The sequence below is a fragment of the Podarcis pityusensis genome (genome assembly GCF_964106645.2).
Source record: "Podarcis pityusensis genome assembly, chromosome: 18".
Classification (NCBI taxonomy): Eukaryota; Metazoa; Chordata; class Lepidosauria; order Squamata; family Lacertidae; genus Podarcis; species Podarcis pityusensis.
The window spans coordinates 5,981,616-6,005,674 of NC_138043.1; the positions used below are offsets into that span (position 1 = coordinate 5,981,616).

General features: G+C 49.1%; 1 protein-coding gene and 1 long non-coding RNA gene across 2 annotated transcripts in view; one reads left to right on the forward strand and one right to left on the reverse strand.

Annotated features, from left to right (window-relative positions):
• Nucleotides 1-1,896: 1,896 nt before the first annotated feature.
• On the forward strand, nucleotides 1,897-6,166 carry LOC308467579. The gene is made up of 2 exons (XR_013981235.1): nucleotides 1,897-4,719; nucleotides 4,826-6,166. It is a non-coding gene; the product is annotated as an uncharacterized lncRNA (long non-coding RNA).
• MLLT1 (MLLT1 super elongation complex subunit) overlaps nucleotides 3,234-24,059 on the reverse strand; it is a 34,550-nt gene continuing 13,724 nt past the window's right edge. Inside the window, exons 7-12 of the mRNA XM_080988995.1 lie at nucleotides 21,512-21,599; nucleotides 17,932-18,043; nucleotides 15,585-15,684; nucleotides 14,295-14,366; nucleotides 11,113-11,184; nucleotides 3,234-9,625 (exon numbers count right to left, since the gene is read on the reverse strand). Coding sequence (XP_080845121.1) covers nucleotides 9,497-9,625; nucleotides 11,113-11,184; nucleotides 14,295-14,366; nucleotides 15,585-15,684; nucleotides 17,932-18,043; nucleotides 21,512-21,599 — 573 coding nt within the window. The 3' untranslated portion in view covers nucleotides 3,234-9,496. The remainder of the gene's footprint in view (nucleotides 9,626-11,112; nucleotides 11,185-14,294; nucleotides 14,367-15,584; nucleotides 15,685-17,931; nucleotides 18,044-21,511; nucleotides 21,600-24,059) is intronic.

Consider the following 24,059-nt stretch of genomic DNA (forward strand, 5'->3'; position numbering starts at 1 on the left):
AGCAAAATGAGCCCCTTGTGGCTCATTGGCTTAGCCAGGCAGGCTTATGGGAATCGCCAGCAGACTGTAGAAGATGAGGAAATCTTCATTGAAGGTTGCCTGGCTGGTTGTTTTGGTCTTCCTGTCCAAACTCTTCTGTGATCCATGCGACGGTCACCTCCAAGCTTGACTACTGTAATTCGCTCTACGCGGGGCTGCCCTTGAAGCTGTCCCAGAAACTCCAGCGGGTGCAGAATGCTGCAGCGAGGCTCCTCACAGCGAGGTCTCTGCCATGGGAGCAGATTCACCCAGTGCTTTTCCAGCTGCACTGGCTCCCGGTGGAGTACAGGGTCAGATTTAAGGTGCTGGTTTTGACCTTGAAAGCCCTTCATGGCCTAGGACCCTCGTACCTACGGGACTGCCTCTCCCGGTATGCCCAACAGAGGACTTTAAGGTCCATAAATAGCGACACCCTAGTGGTCCCAGGCCCTAAGGAAGTCAGATTAGCCTCAACCAGAGCCAGGGCCTTTTCAACTCTGGCTCCGGCCTGGTGGAACGCTCTGTCTCATGAGACCAGGGCCCTGCAGGATCTGATTTCTTTCCGCAGGGCCTGTAAGACAGAGTTGTTCCGCCTGGCCTTTGGCTTGGAGCCAATTTGATTCCCTCCCTCTCTTTCTTTTTTCCTTTCCTTCTCCTCCTGCGATGAGGCTACATTTTAATATCTTAATGTTTCAATATTTTAATGCATTTTAATTTTGTTTTTAAATTGTGATCATTCAACTTGTTTTTATTATTGCTTGTTAGCCGCCCTGAGCCCGGCCTTGGCTGGGGAGGGCGGGGTATAAATTATTATTATTATTATTATTATGGCCCAGGTCTCACAGCTGTGGGCAATTGCATCCACATTGCACATATAAGTTTCAAAGCACATGGTTTTTGTCCCCGTCTCGAGAACTGTTTACCCCTCACGGAACTACAATTCCCAGCATCTTCTGCAAACTAAAATAGCCAAGATTTTTTTTGGGGGGGGGAAGCCCAGTGTGCTTTAAATGTGTATTAAATGAGAAAAGGTTTGAGTAGAAACACTTTGGAAGTTGAGGTGGGAAGTCAACTCATGAAACAATGTGAAGGTTATAGTGAAAACGTTTGAAAAATTAAATTAAAATTACAAAAAAATAAAAATGTGTATTAAATGCACGACATTGATGATGTGTATTTGGGGGCTGCACTGCAAGCCCCAACCAGGTGGGTGTGGGGAGATAGGCTTTGGGATTTTAGCATTTATAAGTAATATGTCTTTGGACGGCCTTTCCTTAAAGGAAAGGATAAATGCAGCCACAACGTTACCAGTTTATAAACCATTAAGACTTGCTGGAGGTTTATTTTATTTTCCATCTTCATTTTGAAACTTCAAGGCAATTGTACCTCTCTATTTAAAAAACAAAAAACAGTTGGGAAATTTGGGAAGAATATTCCCACAAACTGTTCTTCAACTTGATTTTTCTGTGCTGTGAACTGCCCTGAAATCTACGGGTACAGGGCGGTATACAAGTTCAATAAAAACAAATAAAATCTGCTGCCCCACTGAATCCTGCCGCCCGAGCCAGTTGCCTCACCTTGCCTCATGGGCGGGAACTCAGATGAATTTTATGCTTAAGTTTTAATGGCAGAGTCAAACGCTAAGATGCAGTTCAAAACCAGGGCACAACTGTTACAGGGAAGATGAGTTGAGTCACAATTATCTGTATCTTTCAACTATCTCCGATTGTTCACGGAGTTTGTCATGCTCTTAACTTAAAAGGCACAAAATCTCTCTGTGTGTTTGTGTGTTTCTATACTAAATACACACACACACACACACATATATTCTCTCTGCTATGGTGGCCTTGATAGCACTCTGCTGTATCTGATTTATGAAATGGAACCTCCATATATCAAGGGAGTCTACCGCTGTATTCCATTCCGTAGAGGGTGGGCGAGAAACCACCGCTTGAGCGCCAGCTACTGTACGTTCTGCCTGGGCTCTGCTTAGGTCCCATTTCTCACACAGCCAAGATGGCTGCCTTCCGTTCCAAGTTATGGGACGTTGTTAGTAGAGGCAGGAAGCATAGTTCCCCCCACCCCACCCCTTTTCGGGTTTTGCATCCTCCACAATGCCACAGACCTACTGGCATTTTTCCGGGGCAGCGTGTGTGTTTGTGTAGAGAGTGGGAGAGAGAAAGGATGGTGGCAGAGGTGGTTTCCAGATGTGGCCACCTTCGTAACATTTCTAAGAAAAATGTACTCCAAGAAATTTGGAACCCACAGGAAGAGATGGGTGGGAACTTATGGGGGAAGGAGAGTCCAAAAGAAACAGGCTCCAGCTGAAGCTCTAGGTCACGGTTAGGCAAACTAAGGCCCGGGGGCCAGATCCGGCCCAATCGCCTTCTAAATCTGGCCCGCGGACGGTCTGGGAATCAGCGTGTTTTTACATGAGTAGAATGTGTGCTTGCATCTCTGGGTTATTTGTGGGGCATAGGAATTTGTTCATTTCCCCCCGCTTCAAAATATAGTCCAGCCCCCCACAAGGTCTGAGGGGCCCTGCTGAAAAAGTTTGCTGACCCCTGCTCTAGGTGGTGGTGGTGGTGGAAATGGAGGCCATCAAGAGAAACATCACAAAAAATGCCGCCGCTTGTGACTCTCTCACCTTTATTTCATGTTTTCTTTTTCCTATAAAACTCCTCCATAAATTTCACAAATTTAACAAAACAAAAAAAAGGCGTAAAAGTCAGGACAAAAAAAACCCCAATCCCTTAACTTATTACAAACATTCCCCCCCCCCACCCCTCCCGCCTTTCCAGGTTTCATTTCGGAATAATGGGCTAGGTTTATTTATTACACCAGAGCAAAGAAATCCCCTTCCCTTCCCTGCCCCGCCCCAGCCCCAAAGTACTTTTAATATCCTCTGTACATAGACCAGGTATTTAATACCTTTGCTTCCAGCAGAAGACAGCCTTAAAAAAATTACACACCAGCGAGAGGATCAAGTACTCAGTCGCTTCCTTCAAGAGTGCAAAACTCCCACCTCTTTTTTTTTTGTTTGTTCTCAAGGCCTTTACACACTCATGACACCCCCACCCCCAGCCAATTAAAATTAGATATGCGTTATGACTATTCAAGGAGCGTGGTTAGGAATATGCGTACTTTACAATAAAAAGGGAGGGGGGAATCTGAATACTGCAACCTGTATACGTTATATGCAATTTTTCTTAATCAATTTGCATATTCTTCTGGTATTGCTAATCATGGGGGGTGGCAAAGAGATATGAAAAGCCCCTCCCGTAACCACAGGAAACCTTAGCTAGCCCTCACCACCTGCTGGTAAGAATACGAACTGGAATCTTGCCGATTTTAATTTCTTCTCTTTTTTTTGGAAAAAAGAAAAGTCCTGAGATTCTCAGGAAGATTAATTCCGGAACCGACAGCAGCTTTCAAACTCAGTTCTGTTCTAGCACGAAATGGCAGTGGACACACAACTTTTAACACGACGGACAGATCTTCCTAGGATGCTTCGAAGACCAGAAGCATCTCCCGATTGCGCCCGGGGAGCGCAGATCTGGCCATAATTAAAAACACTTTAAAAATCCTATTTCTTTCCATGGGTGGGCGCACCTCCCCTGTTGAAATAGCAGCGGTGTTTCAAAAAAATCACCAGAGTGGAAACAGACTGGAGAGCACTTTTGGCTTGCTGTTTGGACAGAACATGGGGGTGGGGGGCAAACTTCACGGAGGGCAGAACTTTTCTTTGGAGACGGGTCCCACTTTGAGCGATGAACCCAGACCCTCATCTCTTCCCAACAGCTGGGGGGAGAGGGACAGAGCAGCTGAAATGGGTAACGGAACAGCTGCGTCTCTCTCAGCTGGTTCCAAGGTTCTTGTGGCTAAAACGCTTCCTGTAAGTCATGGGTACAGCAGATGGAAGCTCTCTAAATCTCTTCTGAGTACCAGGAATGGACACCAGGCCTGCGGGGAAACCCAAACGAATTTGGAGCACAAATCTTTCCTCCTGCCTGGCACATTTAAAAAGGGGAAGTCTGGGGGGAAATGGGGGGGGGGACCAAACACTTTTGAAATATTTGTTCTGAGCAATAGCTAAAATTAGCATTTGTTGCATTAAAAAGGGTGTTCCCCACTAGAAACAAGACATTTCTTCCATTTCTACTGTTCCTCAGCTCAAGCAGAACTTGCATTCTGGCTGAATTGCACCGTCAGTTTGTTCCTATTTTCATCTTCAATCCTATTTGCTAAGTGGCAAAAAAGAGACCAGGCTTAAAAAACAATCTGGTAGATGAAGCCAAGCTGCGAGAACAGCCCACCAATTTCATAAGTTAGCCTTGGGAGGCAGCCAGCTGAAATGACACAGCTACTGGGGCCTGACATAAGGCCAGGTTGCTCCCCCCTCAGATCACAGAAGGCCGGGATCTCATCTGACATGGCAGAGAGTCTCAAAGGCCAAACTTCATCTACCGTATTTTTCGCTCTATAAGACGCACTTTTCCCCCTTCAAAAATTAAGGGGAAATGTGTGTGCGTCTTATGGAGCGAATGCAGGCTCCTTGGCTTCGGCGATAGCAATGCGAAGCCTCCGAAGCACAGAGGGAGAGCTCCCCCCGCGCTCCGGAGGCTTTGCGTTGCTTTCGCTGAAGCCGCCTGAAGCCCCCGGAGCTCAGCGGGAACTCCCACTGCGCTCCGGAGACTTCAGGCAGCTATCCGCAAGCCTTTGGAGCGCAGCAGGAGTTCCCGCTGCGCTCTGAAGGCTTGCAGATAGCCGCCTGAAGCCCCCGGAGCGCTTCCCTCTTGCTCTCCAGGCTTCGCTTCGCTGGAGAGGCGCTGCACAGTTTTCCCTCTCTGCGCAGCACCCCTTCAGCGAAGCGGGAGGAGAAATGGAAGGGGCTCCTTTTTCTTTTTTCCTGTTCACCCCCTCCTATGGTCCGGTGCGTCCTATAGAGCGAAAAATACAGTATTTCCTGAGCGCCTCCAAAGCTCCGCATGACTGTAGGGTCTGCCTCCTTTCTTCCATACCATACTTGTCAGAATATTATACATGTGCTCAGCGCTTTTTTTTATTTCATAAAACTGTATGCACTGCTTGATTGTAAAAACCTCAGAGTGGTTTGCGGACCCTTGAAGCAAGCCTTTAAGTTGCCACTCTACAGTGTTGCATTTCTGCTTTTAAAAGAGAGCCCTTTATCGCCCCAGACCTACCCGTTAAATCTTAGCAGTGCACAGATGTCTTAAGAACCTCCAGATTGTAACACTGCCACAGGGGATCATACAAGCAGCCGTTTAGATGCCTGAATCAGGTCCTGTGCAGCTGTTAACACTGAAACGTATCTATAATAATTATTTGAATGGAAAACGGAAAGAGCCCATGCTTATAGCTGTAGGATTTTGTGCTCCGAGATGTATAGAATTCATTCCAGACTCTTTTTAAAGTGGCAGCATTGCATATATTTTGCTTTCCCCCAAATTTCTCTTAAAAACAAAACAAACAGGGGGAAAATAGCTTTCAAGTCTCTAAAATTTCCACATCTACTGAAAACACTTCCTTCCCCCTCCCCACCCATCCCACAGCTTTAAAACTCCTAACATCTCACATCTACTTAACACCATTGGGCCAAAATGAAGAGGAAAAGCAGTATACGAAGATTTAGGCGGAGAGAGAGAGAGAGAGATCGGGTTTGCCCAACCAAAAACACAATCCATTTTAACCACCCCCTGAAATAGGCCCTTTAATACAAAAACCGAAAGACAGGTAACAGACTTAAAGCGCTGTCAGTTTCAAGGAACGAAAGAGGAAGGGGAGGAGAGAGAGAAAGATCATAAAGAAGACACCCATTTGGAAAGACCCCCCCCCATTCCTCACTACGCTTCCCTTTGGGGTGATTTATCAGACGTCAGAGATAGGTAAAACCATCCAGTCTCCCCATCTCTGTTACAGCTACCCATGGACGCTCTCACTCAAGACACACACACACACAAGAACACCACAATGGACCCACAAACACAGCAGCCATTCTAAGAGAAAGAATCTACAACGGAATGGAGGAGGAGGAGGAGGATGGAACACCAGTATCATAAAACCCCAAGTCTGCGCAACCGGCATTTGGGCTCCTGTCCCAGCTTTAAAGCCCCAAGGCTTTTGGAAATAAAGAGGAGGAGGTTCGGAGGTTCGGGTGGGGGAGAAAAGGAAGGGGGGGGGAATCAGATCACAAGGAAGTCCTTTGGTGACCAAAACAGCTACAAGGGGCACCAATGGGGTGAGAGGAAGTGGGGGTCGTTCTTTAAAAAAACGAAACCTATAAAATACATTTTTTAATAGTGGAAGAAAACACCCTCCCCAACTTCTTACAAATGTTCATTCCGCACCCCCCTGAGCGATTAATACTTAAGTTTCGGGCGAGGCTGCCCTGACCAAAGAGAGACCCCCACCTCTTCTCGCTCACCCGAGAACGCAGCTGCCTGGCGGGGGACAACATCCAGGAGGAAGCATGGAGGGAAGAGGCTTCTCCGCCACCCCCCCCGGGTGACTTTTGTTCTCAAGGCAACTTCCAAACGCAAAGACACAACAACATCTGGAATGAATGGATACTGGCAAAAGCGGAGTGTTTGGGGAGCCGGAGAGAGCTGTGCGGGGGGTTGACAAGAAATGCCTGTTCTTGCTTTGGAAAGGAGGAGGCCTCGCAGTACCCAGGGCTGGAAGCAGGCCTCATCCAGAGGCTGTACGGCATCCGTGTTGCCTGCTAACCCCAAGCCTAGAAAGGCAGCGTTGCTGAGCTCCAGGGTGCTGCACATTGCTCAGACATATGTATACACACAAATTTAGAGGCAAGCCAGCTAGAGGCAAGCCCCAGATAAATTAATTCAGTTAAATTGCATCCCATCCCAAATCATTCTCTCTTCAATTCCTTTAACCCCATTCCATTTCCCCCAGCAGATGCTGCTCAAGGTGAATTTGCTTCCTCAGTTACGTCCCCCATTCATTAGCCTCAAATCGTCTCTAGGTAAGGGTTACGTTTAAAGTTGTTTAGTCTCTTCGATCATCCGGCCCGGTGTGGTAAGAATTGGTTCTGTGTTTTATTTAAGAGTAGGTCCCCCACCTGGGTAACAAACAGAGTGGTGTAGAAGTAAATTTTTGCCACACTGGGAACCCCTTTCAGACCAATTCATTAGGCACCCAGAAACCCCTGGGGAACTTTGAGAAAGAACTAGGGGCTCATGCCTCACAAGCCCCCTCCCTCCACTAGCAGCGCCCCCATCAAAGTGGAAGCACCTCCACAAACACAGAAAGCTCTCCTACTATTCTCTATTTCTTTTCTGTTGGCACAGCAGAGTCTTCTCTGGAATTCCCCAAATTCTGAGGCTCAGAACGACTGGCCAGAAATGAGACGCAGCTGAGTCATTGCAACAGAGCAGCTCTGGAAGTTGGCATTTTATAAAGACAAACAAGACACACGACGCACGAGAAGTTAAAAAAGGAAAGCTCAAAACAGGATTCGGGGTCAACATGACCTAACGCAGATCAGCTTATTGCCACATAAGAGTTGTAACTTTTGCATGGGGTGGGGGAAGTGGGGAAGGAACCCAGAAGAGACTAAGACTAGCAGGTTTAAAAAAACACCCGTCCCCCAACACAACTAGCGTGACTCAACACACAAGCCGCAAAGCCCCCCCCCCCCGAGCACTCATTTTAGGACTCCTAAGAGAGCTCAAAGCGAAATCTTCTGGCCAATCCCACATCCCACCTGCCGCAACACAAACAGCATCACCACCACCAGTAGTCCTGTAACATTTGGCAAAAGATTTAAGACTTGTTTGGAAGGTAAGCTGCGCCTCTAAAATGCTAAAACCGTGTGTGTTTGCGTATGGGGGTGGGGAGTTTCTGCATACTTCAGGGTCTTCCCCCTACCGGATACACCCCCTGCACCAAAACTTAGCCAAGCAAGGAATACTGACAAATATTCCAATTAGTGTTGTCCAGCACCTGCCAAAGTTTGTTTTTGAAACCGTGCAGGTGTTTTGAAAGAAAGAGGAGGAGAAAGACAAACTCTCATAGTTAGTTCGTCTCTTCCCCACCCCTGGGCCAACTGCTTTCACAGAAACCGGCGGGGAGGTGTGGGTGGGTGGGGAACGCTTCTCCGCAAAACGGGCAATGGCGGTAAACGCATTTTGGCAAAAGGTTAATTGAACACTGATGGCAAAGAAGGAAAAGAAGAAAGCGCAACACAGATCGGTCCCTTTTGGAGAACGGAGGGAGAAAAAACAGAGAGATCTTCAGGATATTTGCTTGGTTTTGATATGCAAAAAATAAAATAAAAATCTGCCCACAGGTATGTTGAAGAAACAGGTCAAGCTGTACTTTACCCCCCCCCCCCAATCTGCCACTGCAACTTTTAAAAAACGAAACGGAAACAGAAATGAAATATCAATGCCTCCCCCACGCAAAACCCCTACACAACCCCTTTTGAGACCTTAAGACCCAATTAGGCCCTTCTTACACTTATATATATATATAAATGACATATATATATGTATACGTCATTCATATATACATATATATGAATGACAGGACAGGACAGCGTACAGTAACATAGTCCTTAGAGTTAAAGCAGATCAAACAGGGGGAAAAGGAACAAGGCTCTTGTTTGGGGAACTGGATCCAGCACCACATCGAAAGCCTCAAGTGCGAGATGGCAGGCGCCGTCAGCGGGCGCAAGTACGTTTCGGAAATCGTCCCACACGCAGAGGAGCAAGTTCAGGCCGGGCGCCGCTGCACCCGGGACGCAGAACCCGCCCCACAAGACTCCACTGGCCGCAACAAGGGTGGCTGTCCTCTGGGCAAGTCGTGTGATTCGGCTGCACCAACGCCTGCCCTAATCTGATCGGAACGTCTCTCCATGTGACCTGGGGTGAGAGGCAGCGGGAAGAGGCAAAGGGGGGGGGGGGCAAGCCTCGCGACGCCTGCAGGCCAGGTTGTTTTCACGTCCGTAGGTTCCGCGCCGAAACAGCAGCTGAGTTTTATCCCGAACTTAAAAAGAGGATGCCTCAAACGTGCATTCTTTTCCTTAAAAACACACACACATAAGAGAATCTCGTTCTAAAATTTAAAAAGCCGGAATTAAAAAACAGCAACAACCAAACAACCAAGGAGAGCGCGGTGTCGCGGCTAGGACCAGCGCAGCTTTTACTCTACCAGTTCCAAGCAAAGCTTCTGAAGCGGAGGAGGACAGGCCCGCCAAGGGCGAGCGCTCGGCTGAAGCCCAAGAGGAGGAGCGTGGCTGGTGGCGGCGGCAGAAGCGGCGGCGGCGGCAGCAGCAGCAGCAACAGCGTGTTCCTAGAGCGTGGCTGATCCCTAAGGCAGTGCTTCAGGTGAATCGAGAGGATAAGGCGGCGGCCAAGGTCCACGAGTCCATTTCCTGGTACCGAAGAGACGGGGATTCTGGTTTCAAAAAAAAGCGTCCAGCTTCCGGAGCCAAGGGTCACGTAGCCACAGCCTCCAGGTAGCTCTGCAGCTTGCGGACGGTCGTTTCGTCCAAGGAGAACAAGTCAAAGTCGAAGGTTGTGTTGGTGACATTGAAATGTCCGGTTTCCTCAATGAGATTTACAATCTGGGCCGGGGAGGAAAAGGATTGGAGTGAGACACAAATATTCTTTTTCCCCCCTTATTAAATTTTCTATTTTACATTTTAGAATAGTCATTTAAACCACCTTAAAATATCAATGGCTTCCCTTCTTCTCTTCCCACGGTTCATTTCACATAACATAAATCCCTGCATATTTTACATAAACTAAACCATTCAGTATTCCATTATTACATCCATCAAAACTTATCTACGCAGTTGAATTTATCTTAATGCTGCCAGCGTTTTCAAATGTGCACAATTTCCCTCCATATATTCAATAAATGTTTTCCAATCTTCTTTAAACGTATGTTCTTCTTGTTCTCTTATTCTATATGTTAGGTCTGTGAGACACCAATATTCTGTGCCAACGCAACGCAGAGAGTTTGTTCTCTGCCCTTGCTCTCTCTCTCACTGCCTGTCCCACTGCGGAAATTCAGACAGGGACCAATCGTTCACACTTCGTGCGCCATTTTAAAAAGCCATGTGCAGAGCCCCCCCCCCCGCTTCCTTGGTCTGACCCTCTTGTCTCCATGAAAGGCTGCTTCGTGGCATAGGACACAAACTACCTTGGCTGTATTGCAGCAGAACAACAAGGCAATAGCAAATTGGGAGACATCAAAGACTGGTACCTGATGCAGGCCTGGAGATTCTTATCTAAGTCCTGCTGGCAGAACACTTTCTGGCTAGAGATGTATTTATCCCCATTAGACATTACTTGTGGGCAAGGCTGATAGTACAGTGGTACCTCGGGTTAAGTACTTAATTCGTTCCGGAGGTCCATACTTAACCTGAAACTGTTCTTAACCTGAAGCACCACTTTAGCTAATGGGGCCTCCTGCTGCCGCCGCGCTGCCAGAGCACGAATTCATCCTGAAGCAAAGTTCTTAACCCGAGGTACTATTTCTGGGTTAGCGGAGTCTGTAACCTGAAGCGCATGTAACCCGAGGTACCACTGTAATTCAAGCGGGATTGCTGATTTGAAAGGTGTGAAGACAGCCATGGCAAGGCAAAGGAAGACCCCACATCTGCCTGGGGGCAGGAACAAGAAGACTCACAAAAAGTCTTCCCAGGACTTCAAGGGGAAAAAAAATCACAGAATCACTTCATCAGAAATCTCCCCGTCCTTCGCCTACATGTAGTTATTAGGGCGGGGGGGGGGGGAGAAGCATTTCAGTATTTAGCTTTCAAACTGTTAGCCTATCCAACTTTTGAGACCCGTATTTGCTCCCAGGACAGCTTCTGTTGAATTTGCAAGGTCACAAAACTAATAATAATAATAATAATAATAATAATAATAATAACAACTACTACAGGTTACAGTTGGATATATGCATAAGGTGCCTGAACAAGATAATCTGAAAACAACAAGAGCACCACCACCATTCATTGCACTGTGGCAAAAGAGAACGTTTAACATTCCTCTCTGGCTTCAACTTGCATCCCACACCAAAAGCCACCTCACATGTCCTTACCTGCTGAAGCACATTTCGTTCCCGTAAAGCCATCAGCCTCCGATGAAGTTCCACCAACTCATCAGTGTAGGCCTTGGGAGAGGGAAGAAGGAACATTAGCAAGGAGAACTCTGAATCTTGAGGTTTTCAGACCTCTCGCCAACAAAGAGCTGATTAATGCTCACTCCCCCCCCCCCATAGCCTGAAGGGCAAATACACTGCTGCCAGTTCAGGTGGACAGTGGGGAAGGTTTCTGTCCTCCTTTGCAAAAAATGGACACGGTGGGTGGGTGGGTTAGGAGTGATGCCCAGTGAATTAGAACTCCTGCATTACACATGAGCACATTGTGGAGTTGTACAAAGGGTTGGGGGTTGGAGGGGAAACGGCAACGCAAAAACCAGCCTAAAAGAAAATGGGAAGACAAGTCTTGTATGCATACAAGCAGTGCAGGTATAATCTCTGGCATCCATTAAAGGAGGTATGGGGGAACCTTTGGGTCTCCAGATGCTGCAAAACTACAGCTCCCACCGGTCCCTGCAAACATGACCAATGACCAGGGATGATGGGAGTTGTTGTTCAGCAATGTCTGGAGGGCCACAACTGCATTAAAGCGTCTCTGGTAGCAGAGCCCGTGTTGCTGCTAGGGCTGAACAACAGGGCTATTTGAAGCTTTGCTCCAGCAGCAGCAACAAAAGCAGCAGCAACGCACCTACCGTATTTTTCGGACTATAGGACGCACCGGCCCATAGGACGCACCTAGTTTTCAGGGGGGGAAATCAAGGAAAAAAATATGATTTCCCCCCCGCAGCTTTGGGAGCAGCGGACAGGCTGCACGCAGCCTGTCCGCTACTCCAAGACCTTCTCCCTGCTTTTGCGGGAGGTGGCGGAATTCCCCAACCTCCCGCAAAAGCCCACAGGAGCCCCGCGGGACTCCTGCGGGCTTTTCGACCAGGAGGGAGAAGGGACTGAAACGGCCAGTCAGTCCCTTCTCCCTCCTCGGGGAAAAGCCCCCAAGAGCGGCGCGCTCTTTAAAGGGTGCGCGGCTCCTGCAGGCTTTTCTAGGAGGTGGGGGAATTCCCCCACCTCCTAGAAAAGCCAGCAGAAGCCGCGGAGCCCCTTTAAAGAGCACGAGGCTTTTGCGGGCTTTTGCGGGAGGTGGGGGAATTCCCCCATCTCCCCCAAAAGCCCGCAGGAGGGAGAAGGGACTGACTCGGCCAGTCAGTCCCTTCTCCCTCCTTGGGGAAAAGCCCCCAAGAGCCGCTCGCTCTTTAAAGGGTGCGTGGCTCCTGCGGGCTTTTCTAGGAGGTGGGGGAATTCCCCCACCTCCTAGAAAAGCCACGGAGCCCCTTTAAAGAGCGCGCGGCTTTTGCCTGCTTTTGCGGGAGGTGGGGGAATTCCCCCACCTCCCGCAAAAGCCCACAGGAGGGTTGGAGAGTAGCGGGAGGGCGTCGCGCGCCTTCCCGCTGCCCCCCATCCTCTGGGGCTGGCGATGGGGGAAGCGCTGCTTTCCCCACCGCCAGCCTCGAAGCCGGGTTGGAGGGTAGCGGCAAGGCGTCGCGCGCCTTCCCGCTGCCCCCCATCCTCTGGGGCTGGCGATGGGGGAAGCGCTGCTTTCCCCACCGCCAGCCTCGAAGCCGGGTTGGAGGGTAGCGGCAAGGCGTCGCGCGCCTTCCCGCTGCCCCCCATCCTCTGGGGCTGGCGATGGGGGAAGCGCTGCTTTCCCCACCGCCAGCCTCGAAGCCGGGTTGGAGGGTAGCGGCAAGGCGTCGCGCGCCTTCCCACTGCCCCCCATCCTCTGGGGCTGGCGATGGGGGAAGCGCTGCTTTCCCCACCGCCAGCCTCGAAGCCGGGTTGGAGGGTAGCGGCAAGGCGTCGCGCGCCTTCCCGCTGCCCCCCATCCTCTGGGGCTGGCGATGGGGGAAGCGCTGCTTTCCCCACCGCCAGCCTCGAAGCCGGGTTGGAGGGTAGCGGCAAGGCGTCGCGCGCCTTCCTGCTGCCCCCCATCCTCTGGGGCTGGCGATGGGGGAAGCGCTGCTTTCCCCACCGCCAGCCTCGAAGCCGGGTTGGAGGGTAGCGGCAAGGCGTCGCGCGCCTTCCTGCTGCCCCCCATCCTCTGGGGCTGGCGATGGGGGAAGCGCTGCTTTCCCCACCGCCAGCCTCGAAGCCAGGTTGGAGGGTAGCGGCAAGGCGTCGCGCGCCTTCCCGCTGCCCCCCATCCTCTGGGGCTGGCGATGGGGGAAGCGCTGCTTTCCCCACCGCCAGCCTCGAAGCCGGGTTGGAGGGTAGCGGCAAGGCGTCGCGCGCCTTCCCGCTGCCCCCCATCCTCTGGGGCTGGCGATGGGGGAAGCGCTGCTTTCCCCCACCGCCAGCCTCAAAGAGCAGACTCTCCTGGCTTCAGCGGAAGCAACGCGAAGCCTCCGGAGCGCAGGCTTCGGAGGCTTCGCATTGCTATCGCTGAAGCCGAGGAGTCTGCATTCGCTCCATAGGACGCACACACATTTCCCCTTCATTTTTGGAGGGGAAAAAGTGCGTCCTATGGTCCGAAAAATACGGTACTCTGTATGAAGTTTCCTTACAAAAAGACCAGATCCTCTCCTTTTGTTTCAAAGGAGAAAAATAAAAAGGAACCTTATTTCCTGTACCCACCATCTAGATCAGGCACGTCCAACAGGTAGATCTAGATTGTGATCGACTGGTGGTAGATCACTGGACGTCTGTGGTAGATCACTGACTCCCCAAGAAGCTCAACAACTTTGACCTGAACCCCCCAAAATGGGGTAGATCACTGCCAATTTTAAACTCTCTGATCACAGTCTCTTGGGAGTTGGCCACACCTGATGACAGAAAGGCAATAAACGGGCCCCCTCCGAAATCAAGTAAAAAAGAATCAGTATATCCCCTTCCTGCTGCCCAGGGAGAAGCTTGGGTGTGGGAGGAGAAAGTACTGGGAGCTCTCAAATCTAGCAGGGTTAGGAAAGGCAGCCAGGGAGCTGCTTCCTGCCAGAGGAGACAATATTGGGTATGAACTATTGGCCTAGCTCTGCAGAAGACAGCTTTGCACATTTCAAAAGAGGTGGCTTGAGCCTTGTTAGGGCTGGCTTGCTTTGTCCTGAGCGGCAAAGGGCTCCCTCTGCCAACAGATGGCTTCTCCTTCTTTCCCTCCCTCCCTCCCACAATTTAAATGCCCCTCTCCATGGAGGTACCTTGTCATAGGTCCCTTTCTTCAGAATCTTTTCTGGCTTGCTGCAGGACTCTGGACTCTTCCTCCCAGTTACCTGAAAGCAGTTAAAGAAGGGGAACGCGCTCACAAGCCAGTTCAGAGGGGACAAAAGGCAACCGTTGCAGCAGAGCCACGATAAGCTGCAAAGACCGTGCTCCTTCAAACTGGAAACCAGGCACAAAAACAGGTTCTCTCCCCTTCTTATAACAAACGAGGAGTCAATTCTGCCCCCCACCCCCATGAGGAATTTTCCCACCACCAGCCAGAGCTCCCCAAACAAGATTGATTCAGCGTGGGAGTAGGGGCAAGGAGCAGGAAACAAGGAAAGGTCCTCATTCAAATCTCTACTCAGATATGATCTCAACAGATGCCTTCATGCCAACCAGCAGCCTTCTTGAACCCAGTATCCTCCATGGATTTCAATCCCAAGAGCTGCATCCAGAATGGCCGCTGGGCAGGGATGATGGGATTTGCAGTCCAGTAATACCTGGAGGACACCAGTTTGGAGAAGGTGGCAAAATGGGGATAGTGGTTTCTCCTACAGGGTTCTGTACTCTGTCTCTGCCGAGAGGGGAGGTCATCAATTGTTTGGGTGTCTTGCGCCCCTATTTACAAACCCTGCCACCAAAACATAGCACTGACCTATGTGACCAAGCCTTTGGCTTGTGGGTGGCTGCAAGGAAGATATTTGGAACATCCTCTGCCTGCCTTAAAACTAACAGCAGCTTATGCCTGAACCCGAACTGCGGTTAGTTAAACGATATGTTGAAACAAGCTAGCAACGCACCCTGATTTCTGTTCCTGCCTTGTTTCAACACCCTTACACAGGCATAGGCAAACTCGACCCTCCAGATGTTTTGGGACTACAACTCCCATCATCCCTAGTTAACAGGATCAGTGGTCAGGGATAATGGGAATTGTAGTCCCAAAACATCTGGAGGGATGAGTTTGCCTATGCCTACCCTCACAGGTGTTCTTAGTCCCCTCGAGAGGACAGGACCAAAGAGCTCCAACTCCTTCCCTGCTTCCTCCGATAAATGAACTTCTTCCAATCTTCCCTTGCTATTACTATGTGTAACCTTTCTCCCTTTGGTCTTTTCTCCTTCTGTTTCCTCTGCTCAACTTTCTCCGCTGCTTATGAAACAAAAACAGCCACTCCTACAACTGTGTTCCCCGCCCCTGCACCCCAGCCTTGCACTCCTTTAGTATACCTGGGCCAAATTCCAGACAGCTGGGCGAGTAGGAAGCCAAACTGCCTTTGCTGCACAATTACCTTATTGTTAGAAGGGGGTAATTTCTGGTTGGGCGGAGGCTCCCGACTTGGAAGGCAGGAGTCCTCACTGTTGTCACTGTCGCTATCGCTGTGGCTGAGCCTGAAGAGGTAATAATAATAATAATAATAATAATAATAATAATACAACAATGCCCATCTGACTGGGTTGGCAGCTCCCAACAAAATATTAAAAACACAATAACACAACAAACATCAAAAACTTCCCAATTTTCGCTAACTTAACAGGTGTTATATACCATCTATACATCATTTTCATCACATTTTCTTTTAGGGCATTGCATGCAGTAATTTTTAAACCTTCTTTCCATAATTTTACCCAATCACTCAGCTGTATATTATACCCAAAATCTTTGGCCCAGTGAATCATAACAGACTTAACCTCCTCGTCCTTCAAATGCCATTCAAGCAAGTCAAACATAGTTCTTAATTTCCTTGACATCTAATGGGAGGCTGTTCCGCAGGGTGGGCGCCACCACCGAGAAGGCCCTGTGTCTGGTTCCCTGTAACCTCACTTCTCATCGTGAGGGAACCGCCAGAAGACCCTCAGAGCTGGACCTCAGTGTCTGGACTGGACGATGGGAGAAGCCTTCCAGGACAGGTATGGGGGAACCTTTGCCCCTCCAGATGTTGTTGAGCTGTAATTTTCATCCTCATCCGTAGCCACTGGCTGCGCTTGCTGGGGCTGGTGGGAGTTGTAGTTCAGTAACACCTGGAGGGCTACAGGTTTCCCACACTTGTCCTGGAAGGCTGCAAGGTTAAGCAGAAAGCTCCGCTCCCACGTTCTGGACAGGTCCCTCTCTGTCTCCAGTAGCTCAGTGGCTGCAGCCAATGCTTTGTAAGCAAGCAGCTTGAGGATGAATGCCCAGAATGCAGCAACCAGTCAGTGCAGAGCTGAGGTTAGTCATTGCGGCAGCCTCCGGAAGCTACTGGACAAAAGCTGCCATCACCTCTGACCACTGGGCCATGCTGGCTGTGGCTGATGGGAGCTGGAAGGGGCTGACGTCGTCTGGAGGGCACCACGTTGGCTAATGCCGGGTGCACACAATCCTGAGCTTGATGGGGTGACGGCAAAAGGCTGCCTCCTCTGCTGCTTCTCTTCCATCCCCTCCACAGGCAGCAAAGGGTTGCATCCACTGCCGGTTCTACTCAGAGCACTCCCAGATATGAATGGGCCCAATTTGAATGGGCCCAATTTCATCATATTCGTTCATTTCTGAGTAGAACTAGAACTGGCTAAAACTCAACGTGCCCCACGACCCGCTCTTATGAAAACCCTGAACAATCTGTTCAGGTCAAATAAGTCACGAAAGCTTGACCCCCATGTCTTTTGTTTGCTTTAGGCAACAGCCACACAAAAGACAGCCAATTGCATCCGACTGTTGTGCTGGAAAGGCAGAAAAGAAGGGCAGTGAACTCTGGCTTCTGCCACTGGCTAAGCGAACCAAACTGCCAGGGGCTGCTCCCCCTCTTGCCTGGAAGACCACCCTAGCCCCAACCACCAGCCAGAAAAGAAGAAGGCTGCAGGGAAGAGACTCCCCTGACTCCCTCCTTGCCAGAGAGAGTAGTGTGTGCCAACAGACAGCTACTCTGGGGCTGCAGGAGGGAGGGAGAAAGGCCACCCTGACCCCATTCATCAGCCAAATGTACAAGAGCTAACTGCTGTTCAAACAAAATCACTGGAAGGTCAGGTGGCCCCAACAGTTCTGGCCTTGATTAAACTCCCTTCTCTACCTGTCCCCCCGCCTTTCATTCTTTTTTTTAAATAAATATTTTTTATTAGATTTTCCATAAAAAAAAAACATTTTTACAAAATTATACATCCATTTTTAACTTAAACCCCTTTTTTCAGAACTTCCCTCAGCTTGTCTGATAATTTTCCGTTTATTTTTTATCCTCGTCTCACATTTCCCAATATTATATTGCACTCAAATACTCTTAATCACATCGTATTTTTTTAAACAATATTTCTAAGAGTAATTTCACAGAGCTTCTTGAAAGCCAACAAACGTTATTTGCTCATCACAGAAATTTTTGATATACTCTGATATACTCTGTAAATTTCTTCCAGTCCTCGGAGAATCTCTGGTCATGTTGGTTCCTAATTCTCCCCGTCAATCTGTCCATTTCTGCGTATTCCATCCGTTTCATCCTCCATTCTTCTTTCGTGGGCATCTCTTCCTGTTTCCATTTCCATCAGTTTTCATTTCCATTTCCCCCGCCTTTCATTCTGTGTTTCTGTAAGCTGGTCTGTGAGCTGCTTTGGGAGACCATGACTGCCTTAAACACAGGCAAAAACAGCACATAAATAAAGCTGGGCTGCTCTCACCTCGCATCCCTGCTGATGGGAGCTGCCTTGACCGCCGGCTCTTCCCCAGAAGAACTGTCATCATCGTCAGACTCTTCTGACTGCAAGTCCTCGACCATGGAGCGTAGAGGCCCTGGGGTTCAGAAGCCAGGAAAGCCAGTTTAAAAATGGGCGCAGGACAGGGAAACTAAGGTTCAACACAAAGCGGAGTTGTGCTGGGCTGCTTACCAGGCACTGTCCATTTGGGCTCTTTTCAGTTCCCACTGGGCCAGCCTGTACACAGGGTGGCACAGTTTGAGGGCTCCCCAAGCCAAACGCAGCCTGATTGCAACAGGGAGAGTGGCCCACCACAAGGCCTGTTTAGCTCCTTGTTCTTCCTGTCTAGAACAGTAAACAGGGTGGCTGTTGAGCCACGGGACACAATTCGGAGGAAAAGGGGCATTCATACAGCATAGAGGGCCACTGGTGGTTTGGGTCTGCCCCACAGGCAAGCAGACATTTTGCGACTCTCCCAAGTCCCCCTCCCATCTCTCCGGTTTGACAGCAAAATCACTGTGTTACCACCAGACATTTCAGAACAAAAAGAAACGGGTTTAGAAACCTTCTAATGTGGAACCTCGGTTGTTGAACGTAATCCGTCCCGGAAGATCATTCAGCTTCTGAAACATTCAATGATTGAGGCACAATGGACGGTAGGCAATTTCAGTGGAGAAAATTGAGAAACGCGCTTCGGAAGCCATTTGACTTCCAAGGCGCGTTCGAAAATGGAAGCAATTACTTCCGGGGTTTCGGGGTTCGGAAACTGAAAAGTTTGGCTTCCGAGACGCTCGAAAACCGAGGTTCCACTGTAACAACAAGTTCCCTGCCTCCAAAATACTTGTCCACAGAGTTGTAAACACCATTGGGAAGACTGTAATAAATAAACCTTGTTTACATCTGTGGAGGCACTTTTACGTGTGGACAGTTGCTCTGTTTGTTGCACCTGCAATGGTGGTGGTAGTTAAGTGTGATACAAGGAGCCGAGTACAGCAGGAGTGGGGAATCTTTAGCTCTCCAGACACTCAACTACAACCCCCACAAGTCCTAGCAAGAATGGCCAATGGCCAGAGATGACTGGTGGGAGCTGTAGTTTAGACACATAAAGGTAAAGGACCCCTGACCATTAGGTCCAGTCGTGGCTGACTCTGGGGTTGCGGCGCTCATCTCGCTTTATTGGCTGAGGGAGCCGGCGTACAGCTTCCGGGTCATGTGGCCAGCATGACTAAGCCGCTTCTGGCGAACCAGAGCAGCGCACGGAAACGCCGTTTACCTTCCCGCTGGAGCGGTACCTATTTATCTACTTGCACTTGGACGTGCTTTCGAACTGCTAGGTGGGCAGGAGCAGGGACTGAGCAACGGGAGCTCACCCCGTCGCAGGGATTCGAACCGCCGACCTTCTGATCGGCAAGTCCTAGGGTCTGTGGTTTAACCCACAGCGCCACCCACGTCCCAGTTTAGAGTCATATGGAGAGCCAAAGGTCTCCCACCCAAGCAGTAGAAGCTTGGAAGACTGTCTTCAGGATTCCAGGAAGAGAGAAGGTTGCAAACATTTGACTATTTGAAGCTGTCTGCTCCAAGACTGGTGATCACATGGCTCTGCCTTCTCCCTTGGGTGCCTCCAGTTAACCCAGTTAACCCATCCGTCAGCTTGTGTCCTGAATTCATTTTTAAGGGGGGTGGGAGAGAGAAGAAGAGGCAAGAGGCAAGCACATATGTCAGAGAGGTGATTTGACATAGCAGTGGAGAGATGGCGCTGTGATTCAGGAAGTCCTCATTTCAAATCTTGCATCTGCCACAGACTTGTGGCAAAGGCAGACTTAGGCAGGACCTTTTCTCTCAGACTCAAACCCCACCCGTCAAACCATCCGGGGATCACACTGACCTACCTTGCAAGTTTGTTGTAGGGATTACAGCAAGATAATGTAAAACACTTTAGAGAAGCACCTGACAAATACTAAGTATTATTGTTTAGTACCAAAAAACGGCAGAATTAATACTAACGATGTGTTTTTATCAGTCAGGACTATCACCTTTACAGCCTCAAAGGCTAGAAGCTTATCACTTATCACCACTGCTGCTTCTGATGTAGACCCACATTTGCTTCCGTTTGTTGATAAACCCCCCCCCCCACCCAGAAGAGCAGCCATGTTATGGCTCCCACCAGGGGTGGGGTGAACACGCAACTATCTGCTTCCCAAGTAACCAGAGATGAACAATTTGAGGACCTCGACACCTGCAACATCTGGCCAAAGCAGAATATTCTCTCCCCCCCCCCCCGCCGTATTACTGCACCTAATTGTGGTGAAATTGTGCCAGGTGGAAAGGATATAGGTGAAGCGAGTCAAGCACACCATGGCTAACTTTGCAAATCAGTTCCTCCTGCCCTGGCAGTCTTTTGCTAGCCTAACATGGCCTTTTTTGCGAAGGGAGGTGGAAAAAGCAGCAACTTTTCTAAAGATTCCCTCAGGCGAGCAGTTATTTTTGCAACTCTTCGATGACCGGCCATGCTGACTGAAAAACAGGGAGCCTAAAGGGTTGGAGGAGGCTGGTCTCTGCTGGCAGACAGCAGCTGTCTGGGGTTTTTGGGGAACTGGTGAGGCTGCCGCGTTTATGTCTAGCCAAGTGGCACGACTTTCTACAGCGGCGGTATTTTAAAAAAGGAAGCTACTTCACTGAAGGCACAGGAAAACCTTGACAAGGGCTGATGTAAGTCAAGAGACTGACCTGGAAAACTGGAAGCACTCAGTTTAGTCCCCCTTAGGTGGCCAAGGGCAAGTGACTCTCTCTCAGCCTCAGTTGGTGCTGAACTACCTCACAGGGTTGTGCTAAAAGATGGCTGATGTAGGTGGATTTAGTTCAGCACCAATTGAGGCTGAGAGAGAATGACTTGCCCTGGACCACCTGTTGTTGTTTGGTCGTGTCCAACTCTTCGCGACCCCCTGGACCAGAGCACGCCAGGCACTCCTGTCTTCCACTGCCTCCCGCAGTTTGGTCAAACTCATGCTGGTAGCTTCGAGAACACTGTCCCACCATCTCGTCCTCTGTCGTCCCCTTCTCCTTGTGCCCTCCATCTTTCCCAACATCAGGGTCTTTTCCAGGGAGTCTTCTCTTCTCATGAGGTGGCCAAAGTATTGGAGCCTCAGCTTCAGGATCTGTCCTTCCCGTGAGCACTCAGAGCTGATTTCCTTCAGAATGGAGAGGTTTGTTCTTCTTGCAGTCCATGGGACTCTCAAGAGTCTCCTCCAGCACCAGAATTCAAAAGCATCAATTCTTCGGCGATCAGCCTTCTTTATGGTCCACTGGACCACCTAAGGGGGCCTAAACTGGACGCTTCCAATTTTCCAGCTCAGTCACTTGACTTACATTAGCCCTTGTCAAGTTTTACTGTGCCTTTAGCTAAGTGCTTCCAGCATTCAGGAAGCACAGTGTTGAGTGCCAGGTTTTATGAACCGGTGGCTATTATTGGGCCAGTATGACAAACAAAAACCTCACACTTGGGGGGGAGGCATCGTAGGCTTAATTGACACCAAGACTCACGTGAGATTTCCAAACAGCAACGCACCTTGGCTGTGGTTCTGAGATGGCTCGAAATCAGAGTCGGAGCTGGAGTCGGAGCTGGAGCTGGAGTTGGAAGGGCTGGATGGGGCAGACTTCAGTCGGCACAGAGATAGGAAGAAGGGAGAGAGAGAATTAATTTCAACCCTTTGACAGAGAGAGATGGCAGCCCAGCCCAGCCTCATTTCTTTTATTTCCCATGGAAGGTTCTTCAGTTTTGTCCTTTAGTAACCAAGAGGATTACATCACAGACTTGGAAGTCTGGTCAACCTTCTTCTCAGGACTTAAGAAAGACAGGGATAAGTTGGATCCTCATGTTGTTGGGGGGGGGGACACAGCTGTAATAGGCTCTGTGGTTTAACCCTGCTGATCAGAAGGTCGGTGGTTCGAATCCCCGCGACGGGGTGAGCTCCCGTTGCTCGGTCCCTGCTCCTGCCCACCTAGCAGCTCGAAAGCACGTCAAAGTGCAAGTAGATAAATAGGTACCACTCTGGTGGGAAGGTAAACGGTGTTTCTGTGTGCTGCTCTGGTTCGCCAGAAGCGGCTTAGTCATGCTGGCCACATGACCCGGAGGCTGTACGCTGGCTCCCTTGGCCTGTAAAGTGAGATGAGTGCCGCAGCCCCAGAGTCGGCCACAACTGGACCTAATGGTCAGGGGTCCCTTTACCTTCTATACTGCCCTTCATCTGAAGATCACAGGGCAATTTACAGTATAAAAACACAAAAATACAAACCACAGTAACAAACAGAAACAATACCCACCCAACCCGACTTTAAAAGGCCACGGATTGCTTTATTAGCCAAAGGCTTGGGTACACCTGATACCTTGCATCTCTGTGTGGCAAGACTTCTGAGTCTCTTTGAGCTGTGATACTCTCAGTCATGGGTAGGCAAAGTAAGGCCCGGGGGCCGGATCTGGCCCAATCGCCTTCTAAATCCAGCCCGCAGATAGACCGGGAATCAGCGTGTTTTTACAGGAGTAGAATGTGTGCTTTTATTTAAAATGCATCTCTGGGTTATTTGTGGGGCATAGGAATTCATTCATCCCCCCCCTCCAAAAATATAGTGCAGCCCCTCCCCAAGGTCTGAGGGACAGTGGACCGGCCCCCTGCTGAAAAAGTTTGCTGACCCCTGCTCTCAGTACATGGCATTTGATGCATCCTAACTTTCACTGCTAATAAGTTTTTTCTCCCCAACCCTGTCAGGTTGTCCTCCTCTTACTCTTTTTTCTTTATTCATCTTGCTATTTCCTTACTTTGGAAGCATTCCTATCTTCCTTTCCTTTTTTGTTCAAGGGTGACTTAAGGTGTAAGAGCCAGAGGAGGGTGGAGAAAATTCAATGAAAAATAATAAAAAAGTATTTTTAAAAATTTAAATCGGATTTTTTTTTTTATTTAAAGTGGATTTTTAAAATAAAATGCTTTTGGAGGAAAAAAATATCTTTCTAAAGATAGTGTTCAATTTAAGTTACATTATAGTCCAAAGGCTATTCATCAGGAAATAAGGATTTGTTTCAAGTTTTTCATGTGTGCTAAAACCCAGTCTTTTTTTTTTAAAAAATGGTTTAACCACATCAGTTAACAAACATGGATACAAATGCTACAATGTTACAGTTTTTAATTAAATAGTTTAAATTGTTACTAAGGAAATGATTGTTTTTCTCCTTCCAATAAAGTACAGCAGGAAAGCTGTCCAAATATAAACAGTTAACTTATAAAACCTCACAATAATAATATAGTATTTCTAATATTATAACCAAATCAGTATTTTTTTAATATAACTGTAAAAGCTACTCTGAAATTTTATTATTCCAAAAATTAAACCTTTGTCTGGTTGTAAATAGTAAGATTAAGGGACGCGGGTGGCGCTGTGGGTTAAACCACAGAGCCTAGGACTTGCCGATCAAAAGGTCGGTCGTTCGAATCCTCGAGACGGGGTGAGCTCCTGTTGCTCGTTCCCTGCTCCTGCCAACCTAGCAGTTCGAAAGCACGTCAAAGTGCAAGTAGATAAATAGGTACCGCTCCGGTGGGAAGGTAAACGGCGTTTCTGTGCGCTGCTCTGGTTTGCCAGAAGCGGCTTAGTCCTGCTGGCCACATGACCCAGAAGCTGTACGCCGGCTCCCTCGGCCAATAAAGCGAGATGAGCGCCGCAACCCCAGAGTCGGCCACGACTGGACCTAATGGTCAGGGGGCCCTTTACCTTTAAATAGTAAGATTATACCAGCAAGAAGGAGTCTTTCTGTAAAAAGAAGATGTAAATCAAGTCTTACTGACTAGTGATTTAAATCGATTACAGTGGTACCTCGGGTTACAGATGCTTCAGGTTACAGACTCCGCCAACCCAGAAACAGTACCTCGGGTTAAGAACTTTGCTTCAGGATGAGAACAGAAATTGCGTGGCAGCGGCATGGCAGCAGTGGGAGGCCCCATTAGCTAAAGTGATGCTTCAGGTTAAGAACAGTTTCAGGTTAAGAACGGACCTCCAGAACGAATTAAGTACGTAACCAGAGGTACCATTGTAATTTATATCAAATCCACCCTGAGCCCGAGGGTGGT